General features: G+C 39.0%; 1 protein-coding gene across 14 annotated transcripts in view; it reads left to right on the top strand.

Moving 5' to 3' along the window:
* Positions 1–15,320, top strand: part of CPEB3 (cytoplasmic polyadenylation element binding protein 3) — a 244,676-nt gene that overhangs the window by 138,531 nt on the left and 90,825 nt on the right. For all 14 annotated transcript variants that reach the window (XM_034931096.3, XM_008950688.3, XM_034931100.2 and 11 more), the window contains 2 exons: positions 8,663–8,830; positions 10,657–10,746. In XM_034931096.3, the coding sequence (XP_034786987.1) occupies positions 8,663–8,830; positions 10,657–10,746 (258 nt within the window). The remainder of the gene's footprint in view (positions 1–8,662; positions 8,831–10,656; positions 10,747–15,320) is intronic.

Here is a 15,320-nt window from a genome sequence, read left to right as displayed (position 1 = left end):
CAGTGGCGCAATCTTGGCTCACTGCAGCCTCCGCCTCCCAAGTTCAAGCAATTCGCCTGCCTCAGCCCCCCAAGTAGCTGGGATTACAGGCACGCACCACCATGCCCGGCTAGTTTTTGTATTTTTAGTAGAGATGAGGTTTCTCCATGTTGGCCAGGCTGGTCTCGAACTCCTGACCCCAGGGGATCGCCTCGGCCTCCCAAAGTGCTGGGATTATAGTCATGAGCCACTGCACCCAGCCCATGCTAGTATTTTTGATGTTTAACAGAATTTCCTAGTTATAGAGCAGTAAGGAGAATATAAAAGGTCCTTCTAACAATGCAAATGAAAAAATACAAAGAATGATTAGAGTTACTGTTGTAAATGTACTCCTGCATATATTTAGTTCATAAAAAATATATTGATATTAATGGGTTGCATAATTGATAACAAAAGTTCTAAAATCCAATCAAACAAACTCGTGTGCTGAGTTAAAGTTGAGTATTTCTGTCAAAAGCCTGCTCGAGGGAAGAGAGATCAGCTATTCCAGGGAGACCATGCTAGAAGCACGCCATCCTGCTAATTCAAACCCAGTTGTATGAGCTTGCTTGTTTAAAGGTATGGATGATTCTAGAATAAAACATGGACGTGAATCGGAGAATTTTCTGAATGTTCATGGTTGTAATATCTGAAAATGTTACTGCTCATAGTAATAGGAAAATTTGAGCACAGATGATAGTGAGGGGAAGATGACTAGTTTTTCACTTTCTTGGGAAGTTAATCTGGGAGGGGCCAAAAGAAAGACTGAAGGAGGGATTTTCTGGGCCTTCCACCCAAATTTTACTCATTAAGTGTTTGCATACCTATACTGTACTAGACTCCAGATGTGGTCTCTGACACTGTTCAGTGGTCACTCTTGTAGGGAGAGAGACAATAAATAAGTGAAACGAATATATTTATTCTTAACAGTTGTGATAAATACTAGGCAGAAAAGAATAGGGGAGTCCCTCTAAGGTAGGGAGGTCACCTCTGAAGAGGTGATATTTAAACAAACTGAAAGGATGGAGAGATAGCTATCTAAAACTTTTTGGTATTAAGGAATTTTTAAATATATACAAATGCAGACTAGTTTAATGAACACCAATATATCCATCATCCGCTTCAATTATTATCAGCATTTTTGCCAGTTTTGTTTCATATATTCTCTTCCCTTTTTCCCCGGGAATATTTTAAAGGGAATTTCAGATATTATAAGACAGATAGCTAGTTTAAAAGGGGAAGGTGGAAGGAACTGCATTTGTAAAAGGCTTGAAGCAAAGTACAGATACATGCTACAACATAAACCTCGAAAACATTACACTAAGTGAAAGAAGCCAATCTCAAGAGTCACGTATTTGTATGATACCATTTATATGAAGTGTCCAGAATAGACAAATCTATTGAGACAAAACGGAGATTAGTGGTCGCCTAGGGCTGAGAGGTTGGGGGAAAACCAAGAGTGACTGCTAATGGATTAAATGGATCAATTGTGTGATATGAGAATTATATTTCAAAAAAGTCGTGTTTCTTTAAAAAAAGGCTTGAGGCAAGAAAAGGCTTACTTTGAGGAAGCCTAGAATGACTGATGCTTGGTAGGTGATGGAGGAGTATGTCTTAAGATGAGTTTGGAGGAAGGAAAGAGAATCTGATCTTGCTGGACATTAGCTCCTGGTAAGGATTTTGAACTTGGTCCAAGTACAAGAGGAAATCTTTGAAGCTTTAAAGCAAGGTCAAATGATTGGATTTATGTTTTTAAAAGAGCACGTCTGGTTGCTGTTTGGAGTGAAGTGAAAAGAGAATTGGGTTGCCTTGTTAGGAGGTGATGTCAGGCATGAGATGAGGATAGTTAGGATAGGGTGATGGCAGTGGAGTTGGAGAGAAGTGAACAAATTAAAGATAGATCTTGGAGAATGGGATCAACAGTAGTGTTTAACAGATGGTGTCAGGTTGCTGAATTAACCTTGGAGGGTAAATAAGAAGGAAGACTCAAAAATGATTTTGAGATTCTGGCTGGAGTGATTGGGTGAATTGTAATGCCACATATTGAAATGGGACTGGGAGAGAATAAGTTTAAGGTAGATATCAAAAGTTCACTTGTAAACACATTAAGTTTGTGATGCCTAAGAAATACCAGATATTAATATGAAGTAAATCTATTTTTAGGTAAGATTTCTGTGTAATAAAAGGGATTCTCCTGTTCCCGGGGATCTGAAATCCTGTCATCTAGTTAAACTCTCTCATTATGCAAATGAGACCATAAGTGAAATGTTTTTTGTTCAAAGTCACCTACTGGACACTAGGCTGGAACCTATCTTGACTTCTAGGGAATATGTATGTATTTTATGAGGGAGTCATGCCTCATAATTCCTTTTTCTTAAACCCCCAAAGTGACTGATTTCTGAGCTACTTACAAGACTAAAATGAAAAGAGTCAGGCTTGGAGTAGAAGTGCTGGGCCAGAGGTACCCTGGAGCTGCTGGAGTGATGGCAGAGGCCTTGGTGGGAGCTCAGAGGTGAGGTCCCAGCAGCTTTCACAGCATAGCTTGGCCAATGGGCTTTTGTTTTTCCATCATTTGCTGAAGGAAAGGGAGCCTTCTGGGGAGGAATTATCTTGGACAAGCCTTCCATGCTTAACTAATGCTTTGCAAGTCTTCTATTTGGCACTTTTCCTGCAAGCTTGTTTGGTTTTAAGCCATCTCCACATTCAGAGATGATTTGTCCAATTACTGGACCAAAAACTAATTATAGATAGTAATTGAAATAGATATCAGAGAACCAGACCATTGGTTGAAAGCCAAATGGCCAACTTGCAGCATTTGAGAAACCTTTCTCCTGCTTTTATTGAAATATTGAATATACATATTTTATGTGGCAGTATCATGGTGTTCTAAAGCAGGTTTATATCCTCCTCACATAGAAATATATTTTTTGATAAGTAATGTGGCTTGCTTAACACATTTTGGTCTTGGAAATATTTCCCTTAAAAAAAAGAAATATGTTAGAGAGATGCTAGTTAGTGAAGCAAGACTTCTCCTGGGGCACAATTTAGGTGCAGCCTCTTAAATTTTCAGTTTCTAGTAACACATGTCCAGGAAATAAAATTTTACCGACTTCTCAGGGATGATTTGTTTTGGAGATGGATTTATGCCAATCAAATGAATGCATGAATACCATCCTCACAAGGGATTACTGGACAAATCAGAATACCACTGTTTTCTCATGGAGCTGGTTGCATATGGAAATAAAATCTCAGTAGCTGACTGTCTACTAGCTCAAGAGTCACCCCTTCACAATTGCAGAGTCCTGAATTTATTAACGGAATAGTCCTTCAGGAGCTTATAATAAGAGCAGAGGGGCCAGAAGCAGTGGCTCATGCCTGTAATCCCAGCACTTTGGGAGGCTGAGGCAGGAAGATCACTAGAGCCCAGGAGTTCAAGACCAACCTGGGCAACCTAGTGAGACCCCATCTCTATATTAAAAAAAAAAGAGAGAGAGAGAGAGAGCAGAGGGAAATAGATTATTTTCAAGCTCTGGAAATACCACGTGAACCATTCTGTCCCCTGGAGGAATAATCCTACGTAGTATGATAAAGTCCTCATATCGCCTGTTGGTCTGCGCTGGGTAAATACTACAAGCTCTTACTCTACCATTCTGTCTTTTAAATCCTTTCTGCAGACTTTTTATTCTGCCAGCACTTCAGGCAGTCATGTTACAGTAAGGATGATTAGGTTATAGATTTTACATTCCAGTGTTGAGAATATACTTTCCTTAACTTGATTGAACTTGGATATTTCCCAGGGCTGCATATACTTCACACAAAATATCTCTTTCAGTGGCTGCCTGTAGCAGACAAATAATCTTCACATCAGTGATTCTTAAACTTGAGCATAGGAATCACTGGGGAAATTTGTGCAAATACAGATTTTCAAGCCTGACCCCCACAGATTCAGATTAGTAGATCTGGGGGTTGGGTTCTCAGACCTATATTCTTAATTATTACCCACAGTTAGAGAAATATCATTTATGTTTTAGTTCTTAGCAGTTTCATTTCCAAGGCCAACTTTATTTTATTGCTAACGTCTATCGTACTCTAAATACTAATAATAAGACAGAGGTTTGGTTTTAAAACCTTGGGAAATTTCTTAATTACCCATAACCACTTAATAAAACTGTCCAAATTTTTACAACTCTTGATTTTCTTTTCTTTGCCAAAATACTCTGAGCTGTGGTTATGTTGGCCATGCAGAAAATTCTTTTTGTGCCAGAATGTCTTCCACATCTGCTTCTTCACTCTTTCACTGCTCTCGTTCAAGACTTCCTCATGTCTCATCTGGACAGTCACAGATTTCTTCAGACTCTCACCTCATCCACCCTCTCCCTGAGTTCAAAATGTTGGAAGTAATAGAAGTTATGGTAGGATTTTGGTTAGAGGATAACATGGTCATAGGTATCTTAGAGAAGTCATTCTGACAGGACAGAAGATGGATTAGGTGAGAATATCATGGTCTCTATGGAGTTAGTGTCGTTCAAAATAAGCCAGTATTAGAGCTGGGCACAGTGGCTCACACCTGTAATCCCAACACTTTGGGAGGCTGAGACAGGCAGATCACTTGAGGTCAGGAGTTTGAGACCAGCCTGGCCAACACGGCGAAACCTTGTCTCTACTAAAAATAGAAAAATAAGCCAGGGAAAAATAACCTCCCCAGTAGCTATAATCCCAGCTACTGGGGAGGTTGAGGCAAGAGAATCATTTGAACCTGGGAGGCAGAGGTTGCAGTGAGCCAAGATTGTGCCACTGCGCTTCAGCTTGGGTGACAGAGCGAGACTCTGTCTCAAAAAAAAAAAAAAAAAAGCCAGTATTAGAATAAATATTAAATTCAAAAAATGGGAAAATAATTTTCCATTTTGTAATATAGAACATTAATGCCTGACCAAATAAAAGCAATAGGAAAAGTCTCAATTTTCTAGGACATGGTTACATCTCTGCCATTCTCACACCTGTGTATTGTGTTTCATCATAGATTTGCAGCCACATGCCTTTGCACTTACTGTTTTCCTTCCCTGGATGCTGCCTCACATTTAACATTTTTGGTGTGCCTTTTATGTGACCTAATTAGGGCAGGAAGATACAGTGGTGAACAAGATTAAATTGGTCCCATCGTAATAGAGTTTACAATTTAATAGGGTTAGGGAAAGAGATACTCAATAAAAACGCACCCAAATGGTATAATGGTCCTTGGGGAAAGTGTTAGGAAGGAAGAATACAGGGGGCTGTGTGTGGATAGAAAAGGGAATCTAACCTAATCTAAAGGCTTAGGAAAGTTCAACCTGAGGAAGACTTTTCAGCTGAGACCTGAAGAATTAATAAGAATTAATTAGGAAATTGGAGAGTTGAAAAGGGTATGTTTGTTTTAGGTAGAGGGAACACATTGTCCTTATGGCTAGCAGCAAGGAGGAATAATCGAAAATACGAAGGAGGTCTGTGTGATTGGCAGTTAGTGAGCAAGAAGGAGAGGCAGCAACTGTGACGTAGAAGAGGTGTGCAGAGGCCTTGCAGTTCACAGTTATGTTTTTGTACTTTATCCAAAAAGTAATGGGAAATCATTGAGGGCTTTCAAGGATGGGGTGAGGAGTGTGCTTACATGTTCAAATTAATGTTTGAAAATGGTACCTTTGGCTGTTTTGTGGAGAAAGCATTGTGGGGTACGAGGTAGAAGTCAGTAGACTAAACAGACTATTTACTCTGCTTGAATTGGCAGGACTTAGTGAGAGATGGATTTGACGTGGAGTATAAGAGAAAGGGAGATGTCAAGGATGATTTCTAGGTTTCTGGATTGAATCCAGTGTGGATAATCAGCATTTTTATTGAGATTTTAGGGAATATTAGAGAAGGAGCAATTTTGGAGGGAAAGATCAAAAGCTGTTTTGACAGTACTTGCTCTGTGGCTTCTTGTTCCTTTACTTCAGAAACTCCCACTCTGACAAGATTCTGCTCAAAATTGCCCTCCTGTGAAAATACTCTAAAAATCTCTCCCCGCCAATCTCCAGGAGGGCAGTAAGTTGTGTTCTTGTGTCACTTGGTAAAGTCTTCTCTTAGCACATCTCTGTTTTATAATTATTTATGTACTTGCCTGTCTCCCCCACCAGACTGTGATTCCTTTGGCAAGGAAGTATCTTATTTGTTCGGTGTCACTGAAATATGGGTGAATATTTCCTCAAGTGTTTTCTACTGAGTTTTGTATGGTAAAGGGTTCCTTTAACATCTGGGTAATGCTGGAGTAAGTTAATGTTGTTTTTTTTGAGACAGGGCCTCACTCTGTCACCCAGGCTGGTGTGCACTGATGTGGTCTCAGCTCACTGCAACCTCTACCTCCTGGACTCAAGCGATCCTCCCACCTCAGCTTCCCCAGTAGCTGGGACTACAGATGTGCATCACCATGCCCAGCTAATTTTTGTATTTTTTGTAGAGACAGAGTTTCACCATGTTTCCCAGGCTGGTCTTGAACTCCTGGACTCAAGTGATCCACCTGCCTCGGCCTCCCAAAGTGCTGGGACTATGGGCATGAGCCACCATGCCTGGCCAGTTAATGTTTCTTTACTGTAGAACTTTTCGTAGCCTTTTATTTTCTGAGGTGGAAAAGCATAACGTATGCATTATTTTCCCAGATTATTTCATTTCCCCTTCCCCAGCTCTCGTTTTCTGAGTATCTAATGTTACTAGTGTTGAAGGTAAGAGGTGGGTTTGGGAACACTCACTGGGAAATGCTGATTTGCGCATGTGCCTGACACTGAGTAGGCATGTAATTCACTGAGTGTGGGCTATGGAATAAAGCAAACCTGTCAGCTCTAGGAGAACGTCACTGGATGTCTTTGGAAAGCTCTTTTTGCCTATAGTTGCTGCAAATCTATTTCTTTCACCCCCAGTGATCAAAACAAACATCAAGGGATGAGAATTTACTGTCTATTGTTTGTTGCTGCCAGGCTAAAAAAGATGGGTGGCATGAGATGACAGATTTTGTTCTGTTTCTTTATAGCTAAGCTGGGGAAAACTGAACAAAAAATTATTTGGTCTTTTTATTTAACTCCTAGCATTAAAACAGTGTCTTTTTTACACTACCTGGGTTGTTCACAAAATAACCAGAGTTATATTAATAACTTTAACTTTTTTGTAAAAGAAATACATGTTCAGTATTTTTCTAAGGGCTATTTATATTCTGTTTTAGAGTTGGCTGTTGTGACACAAAAACCTAGGTTTCAGGGAAATAAAGATAGTATAGACTAAATGGGGAAGACACTGCTCTTTTTTTTTTTTAAGAGTATATTAATTTATTTTAGAGGGGAATTTTCCTTTTTTCCCCCAAAAGTTAGAGTACTCTAATGGTTCATTTTTAGAGTGGAACCTAGTGGAAAGTTTTACTAGGAAGTCACTGACTCAAACAGGAAATATATTTGATTTTAAATTTAGATTTTATTTTGTAATGCCAAATGACATTATTGTGTTATATTTACTGCTGGTAAATTTACTGCTGACTCTAACTGCTGGTATCTTTCTTATAGTCATGTGGATTGGGTAGGTACTTTTGCTCTACAAACTTTATTTGGCTATAGAGTTAATGAAAATAATTCTTTTTTCATTTCTTTTCGTATATTTTTTGAGTGATATAAAATGTAGCCTAGATTAGTAGGGTTAAGGGTTTCATAACCACATCCACATTTATACTCCCACATCTTAAGTTATGTGTTTTCATTTACTTACCCTGTCCTTTATTATTGCATATGTTTATTTCCAAATTAGAGTAGCTTGGAATGACAAGGAAAACTTGATGATCTTTAGTTCCGCTATTAGAAAAGAAGTTATCAGCCTCTGTCACCAGTTTTGTATTCCCTTGGCTATCAGGACCACTCTTTAGAACTAAACCTCTGAGATTACCATAAAGAGCAGATAAAAATCTATGGATAGAGATTACTTTGTCCATTTATTTTAAGAAATGACTAAAGAAAGAAAAAAACATAGCTGCTGAATATACTCCTAGTAGCTATGATAGAGACTGAATGAGTAAAATGCAGTGATTTTTTAGCAAGGAAACCACTGAAATTTTGATGCTTTTTTTTTTTTTTTTTTGAGACTGAGTTTTACTCTTGTTGCTCAGGCTGGAGTGCAATGGCACGATCTTGGCTCACTGCATCCTCCACCTCCCGGGTTCAGGTTCAAGCGATTCTCCTGCCTCAGCCTCCTGAGTAGCTGGGATTACATGCATGCACCACCATGTCTGGCTAATTTTTGTATTTTTAGTAGAGACGGGGTTTTGCCATGTTAGCCAGGCTGGCCTCGAACTCCTGACCTCAGGTGATGCGCCCACCTCAGCCTCCCAAAGTGCTGGGATTACAGGCATGAACCTCCATGCCCACCTGGATGATTCTTTTTCTTTAGTTAGCAATCTGGTCATCCCAAGGCTGTGCCTACCCTTACACAAAAATGATGATAAAAAGTTATCTGGTAATATTCAGTCCTGTTAATCTTGGAAAAGCCACAGCTCAGGACACCTTTTTTTTTGTATGCTTCTCTCTGCACTTCGGGCTTCTAATAGAGCATTTATTGTCCTAGAAAATCATTTTAATTATAGAAACTCCCACATTTGTTTCAGGTCGATCTTCTCTCTTTCCCTTTGAAGATGCCTTCCTGGATGATAGCCACGGTGATCAGGCCTTGTCATCTGGCTTAAGTTCTCCCACTCGCTGTCAAAATGGGGAACGAGTAGAACGCTACTCTAGAAAGGTGTTTGTTGGAGGACTTCCTCCTGATATTGATGAAGGTACTATGCATTCATTAATGATTTTGCAAAGGCTGAGTTTGTTCTTTGTGTGTTCTGACCCTGCCTCTCCTCTCCAAGTCAACTTTAGGACATCTATATCTTAGTGCATAGGAGGTGAGACTATTTGGTGGATTAGAAAGTGGTAGTCTATTATTTTACTAAGTACTTCATGTTACATTATCTCATTTAATCCTCATAGCTATCTAATAAGGATATCCTAGCGTCTCCATTTTATAGATAAGGAAACTGAGGATCAGAGAGAAATAATTTGTTCAGGGTTATATAGCTGATGGTGCAGTTGCAACTCAAATTCAATTAGATTCCAGAGCTTCTGCTCATGTGCATCACACCAAACCATCTCACATTTTAATATAAATACTGGCCAGTGCAGTGGTTCACGCCCGTAATCCCAGTACTTTGGGAGGCCAAGATGGGAGGATTACTTGAGCCCAGGGGTTCAAGACCAGCCTGGGCAACATAGCAAGACCCTGTCTCTACAAAACAAGATTAGCCGGGTATGGTGGTATGTGCCTGTACTCCCAGCTACTTGGGAGGCTGAGGTGGGAGATCACTTGAGCCCAGGAGTTTGAGGTTACAGTGAGCTATGATCATACCACTGAACTCCAGCCTGGATGACAGAGTGAGACCCTGTCTCATAAGTAAATAAATAAATAAAAACAAATACCTATTAACAAAAAGCATAATCCACCTCTTTAAAAGAATGAAGATGAATTAGAATTTTTCTTAATAATAGTTTTGAGATGCTATCAGTCCAAAAGTGAGTGTTCACTTATGCCTAAAGCCAGTTTATTTTAGCACACGGTAAGTTGTCAATAAATATTTGTTGAAAGGATGAATGAAATAAAATTGTGACAAAGTTAACTTAAGCAAAAAACAACTCTAGTTCCAGTAGGCTTTGGGTCTGATATAAAAATACTGTCTGATATTCTAACAGTCTTGTTTTTCTAGCATTTTTCTAGCTATGACACACTTCAAATTTATCATGATTTCCTTTTTTCATGGTGACAGGAGAAAAGTCTCAAAAAGTGGTTTTATTTTAGACTAACTACATTAAAGTTATACATAGCTGAATGCTTATTTTCCTCCAAATTGTTCTTGTATTCATGTTAATCTCATCTATTGATTAGATTATCTTCAAGACAATTTTTAAGATCATGGCTGAGAGAGTGGTACCCTAAACCTGAGTAGGAGCCAGGTTATAACCTCTGCTTTGAGTCATATGTCAGAGGGAAAATATAAATGTATTGATCTATAATTTTTGATATATTTTCTATATAGGGTATGTAATATGTAGTTATTAAAGAGAGCATTGGCCATCAACATTTTCTTATCACCCAATAGAATTACCTACTTATTGCCCCTACTCCTTACCAAAAGAATCGTATCTATTTCTTAAATAATCTTAGAGGTTCCTACAAGTGAAACCATATTTTAAATATTTTCTGTACCTTACTTTCTTACTAAAATCAGAGAACATTCCTATTTTTAGAATCTTTCTATTTGACATAGAAGTCACCTTAGTTTAATATGAGATACTTTTCTTCCAAATTCTTTATGTCAAGTTTATTGGCAGTGAAAGGAAATGAATTATAGTTAGAAACACACTTTGCATGATTAAAAGTGAATAACCAAATGTACACCCAAGCAATGGTATTTCACTTAGTAGGTTTCACTTCCGTAAAGATGCTATAGAAAACAACCCTCAAAACATTTTTTTAAACTAAAAAGACATGTTTTGTGCTCTTCTGGTTTTCTGATTGCAATATTTTTTTCTCTTTTGCTAAGATTCTTTCTTTGTTTTGTAGATGAGATCACTGCCAGCTTTCGCAGGTTTGGACCTCTCGTAGTAGACTGGCCTCACAAAGCTGAAAGCAAGTCTTATTTTCCTCCTAAAGGTAATGCTCTTAAAATGTTTCCACTGCTTGCCTGTTGGAGAGATAGCATGACAGTTCAATAAAAGGCAGCCTTTTAACTCTTGAAATAGCTGTTGAATTTTTTCCCCCAATTAGGAAAACATTTTAATGTTGATCATCCTTTTGTGTATTATGTTTCCACTTAGAGACTCTTCCCCTGAAGCACACTGATGGTTTCATGACACCGATTTTATTGACAGTGAGACCCTGGGAGTCTGTTGTGGATGAGCCTCCTGCTAATTTTCATTATTTTGAAAGGAAAGATCTAGGGTTTTGAGGAATGTCAGCAATGGTAAAGGAAAAGATTATTTAGGGTCAGATTTTATTTGTATTCCATAGCCCTATGGTTTTATAGATCTTGTAAACCCCAAACCTGGGAAACCTAGTGGCTAAAGAATGGCATTGTACAAAATTATCTTTATCCACATCTGTATATTAAGTGACTTAGCCTGTTTGGGAGCAGAGGGCAAACTAGCAAAAGACACTCCATATGACCCTGCTTCCCTGATTTTTGGGGAGGCTCATTTGATAATTTATGAGTGCATGAAAATATATTGCTTTGTTCATAGTTTGTCATTTCTGCAGAATCTAGGGAACTTTACTGGTGATATTCATTTGGGTGTGTTCCTAGATTTATATAGAAGAATGTTTTGGGTTAAAGGTTTTGTTTGTGTTACATTCTGTAGATATGTTTCAAGGATACATTTCATTTCAGAAAAATGGCTTTTTGATACGTATTATTGTGTAATATTACTCAGCACAAAAAGATGAAGTGAAAATACTTGTCCTTCCTGTGCCTCATAAATGAATCAAATTATAGCTTAACCTGAGGAAGGCAAGTGGCTTCCTTTTATGTCCGGTTTGTTAGGTTTCATTGTCAGTTGTACTTCTCCAATTCTCACTCTCTTCATAACCCACAAAAATAAGTTAATATAGAGGGCTGTTGCTTGTTCTTTGTTTTTTTTTTGTTTGTTTTTATTTGTTTTTTTTTTTGAGACGGAGTCTCACTCTGTCGCCTAGGCTGGAGTGCAGTGGCGTGATCTCGGCTCACTGCAAGCTCCGCCTCCTGGATTCACGCCATTCTCCTGCCTCAGCCTCCCGAGTAGCTGGGACTACAGGCTCCTGCCGCCACGCCCGGCTCATTTTTTGTATTTTTAGTAGAGACAGGGTTTCACCGTGTTAGCCAGGATGGTCTCGCTCTCCTGACCTCGTGATCCGCCTGCCTCGGCCTCCCAAAGTGCTGGGATTACAGGCGTGAGCCACCATGCCCGGCCTTTTTTTTTTTTTTTGTATGTTTTCTTATCAATTATTTATTATAACCATATGAATAATTCCAGTTATTATTTTTATTTCAATAACTATTATTATTATTATTTTTATTATTATTATACTTTAAGTTTTAGGGTACATGTGCACAATGTGCAGGTTAGTTACATATGTATACATGTGCCATGCTGGTGTGCTGCACCCATTAACTCATCATTTAGCATTAGGTATATCTCCTAATGCTAACCCTCCCCCCTCCCCCCACCCCACCACAGTCCCCAGAGTGTGATGTTCCCCTTCCTGTGTCCATGTGTTCTCATTGTTCAATTCCCACCTATGAGTGAGAACATGCAGTGTTTGGTTTTTTGTCCTTGTGATAGTTTACTGAGAATGATGATTTCCAATTTCATCCATGTCCCTACAAAGGACATGAACTCATCATTTTTTATGGCTGCATAGTATTCCATGATGTATATGTGCCACATTTTCTTAATCCAGTCTATCATTGTTGGACAGTTGGGTTGGTTCCAAGTCTTTGCTATTGTGAATAGTGCCGCAATAAACATACGTGTGCATGTGTCTTTATAGCAGCATGATTTATAGTCCTTTGGGTATATACCCAGTAATGGGATGGCTGGGTCAAATGGTATTTCTAGTTCTAGATCCCTGAGGAATCGCCACACTGACTTCCACAATGGTTGAACTAGTTTACAGTCCCACCAACAGTGTAAAAGTATTCCTATTTCTCCACATCGTCTCCAGCACCTGTTGTTTCCTGACTTTTTAATGATCACCATTCTAACTGGTGTGAGATGGTATCTCATTGTGGTTTTGATTTGCATTTATCTGATGGCCAGTGATGGTGAGCATTTTTTCATGTGTTTTTTGGCTGCATACATGTCTTCTTTTGAGAAGTGTCTGTTCATGTCCTTCACCCACTTTTTGATGGGGTTGTTTGTTTTTTTCTTGTAAATTTGTTTGAGTTCATTGTAGATTCTGGATATTAGCCCTTTGTCAGATGAGTAGGTTGCAAAAATTTTCTCCCATTTTGTAGGTTGCCTGTTCACTCTGATGGTAGTTTCTTTTGCTGTACAGAAGCTCTTTAGTTGAATTAGATCCCATTTGTCAATTTTGGCTTTTGTTGCCATTGCTTTTGGTGTTTTAGACATGAAGTCCTTGCCCATGCCTATGTCCTGAATGGTAATGCCTAGGTTTTCTTCTAGGGTTTTTATGGTTTTAGGTCTGATGTTTAAGTCTTTAATCCATCTTGAATTAATTTTTGTATAAGGTGTAAGGAAGGGATCCAGTTTCAGCTTTCTACATATGGCTAGCCAGTTTTCCCAGCACCATTTATTAAATAGGGAATCCTTTCCCCATTGCTTGTTTTTGTCAGGTTTGTCAAAGATCAGATAGTTGTAGATATGCGGCATTATTTCTGAGGCCTCTGTTCTGTTCCATTGATCTATATCTCTGTTTTGGTACCAGTACCATGCTGTTTTGGTTACTGTAGCCTTGTAGTATAGTTTGAAGTCAGGTAGTGTGATGCCTCCAGCTTTGTTCTTTTGGCTTCGGATTGACTTGGCGATGTGGGCTCTTTTTTGGTTCCATATGAACTTTAAAGTAGTTTTTTCTAATTCTGTGAAGAAAGTCATTGGTAGCTTGATTTTTTTTTTTTTTTGAGACAGTCTCACTCTGTTGCCCAGGCTGGAGTGCAATGGTGTGATCTCGGCTTCTGCAACCTCCACCTCCCGGGTTCAAGCAATTCTCCTGCCTCAGCCTCCTGAGTAGCTGGGACTACAGGCTTGTGCCACCACACCCGGCTAATTTTTGTAATTTTAGTAGAGACAGGTTTTCACCATATTGGCCAGGCTGGTCTTGAACTCCTGACCTCATGATCCTCCTGCCTTGGCCTCCCAAAGTGCTGGGATTACAGGTGTGAGCCACCATGCCCAGCTGAGATATTTTGATATAGGCATACAGTATGTAATAATCACATCAGGGTAAATGGGGTATTCATCACCTCAAGCATTTATCATTTCTTTGTGTTATAAACATTCCAATTATACTTTAGTTATTTAAAAATATACAGTAGATTATTGTTGATTGTAGTCACCCTGTTGTACTATCAAAGACAAGATCTTATTCATTCCATCTAATTATGTTTTTGCACCTATTAACCATGCCCACTTTTACCCACCCACCCCCACCTTCTTTCCAGCCTCTGGTAACTTACATCATTCTATTTTCTGTCATCATGAGTTCAATTGTTTTGATTTTTAGTTCTCACAAATGCATGAGACAATGGGAAGTTTGTCTTTCTGTGCCTGGCTTATTTTTCTTATCATAATGTCCTCCAGTTCCATCCATGTTGTTGCAGATGACAGGACTCTTTTTTTCGTGGCTGAATACTACTCCACTGTGTATATGTACCACATATTCTTTTTTTTTTTTTTTATGTGTGTGTGTGAGATGGAGTTTCACTCTTGTTGTCTAAGCTGGAGTGCAATGGCACAATCTTGGCTCACCTCAACCTCCACCTCTGGGATTCAAGAGATTCTCCTGCCTCAGCCTCCCGAGTAGCTGGGATTACAGGCATGTGCCATCATGCCTGGCTAATTTTGCATTTTTAGTAGAGATGGGGTTTCTTCATGTTGGTCAGGCTGGTCTCGAACTCCCAACCTCAGGTGATCCACCTGCCTCGGCCTCCCAGAGTGCTGGAATTACAGGCGTGAGCCACCGTGCCTGGTCACGTACCACATATTCTTTATCCATTCATCTGTTGATGAATGGATAAAGGTTGTTTCCAAATCCTGGCTATTGTGAATAGTGCTGCAACAAACATGGGAGTACAGGTATCTCTTCGATATACTGATTTCCTTTCTTTTGGTTATATATACCTAGCAGTATGATGGATCATATGGTAGCTCTATTTTTAGTTTTTTGAGGAACCTCCACGCTGTTCTCCATAGTGGCTATACTAATTTATATTCCCACCAACAGCGTACAAGTGTTCCCTTTTCTCCACATCCTCACCAGCATTTCTTATAGCCTGTCTTTTGGATAAAAACCATTTTAACTGTGGTGAGATGATATCACATTGTAGTTTTGATTTGCCTTTCGCTGACAATCAGTAATATTGAGCACCTTTTCATATATCTGTTTGCCATTTGTATGTTTTCTTTTGAGAAATGCCTATTCAGATCTTTTACCCTCCCTTTTTTTTTTTTTTGCCTCAAAAAGTGACGTTTATTCAAGGAAAAAAATTACAAGATGTCCATCCCTTGGCTCTC

The sequence above is a fragment of the Pan paniscus genome, chromosome 8, assembly GCF_029289425.2.
Source record: "Pan paniscus chromosome 8, NHGRI_mPanPan1-v2.0_pri, whole genome shotgun sequence".
Taxonomy (NCBI): domain Eukaryota; kingdom Metazoa; phylum Chordata; class Mammalia; order Primates; family Hominidae; genus Pan; species Pan paniscus.
This window is presented reverse-complemented; position numbering and strand designations above follow the sequence as displayed.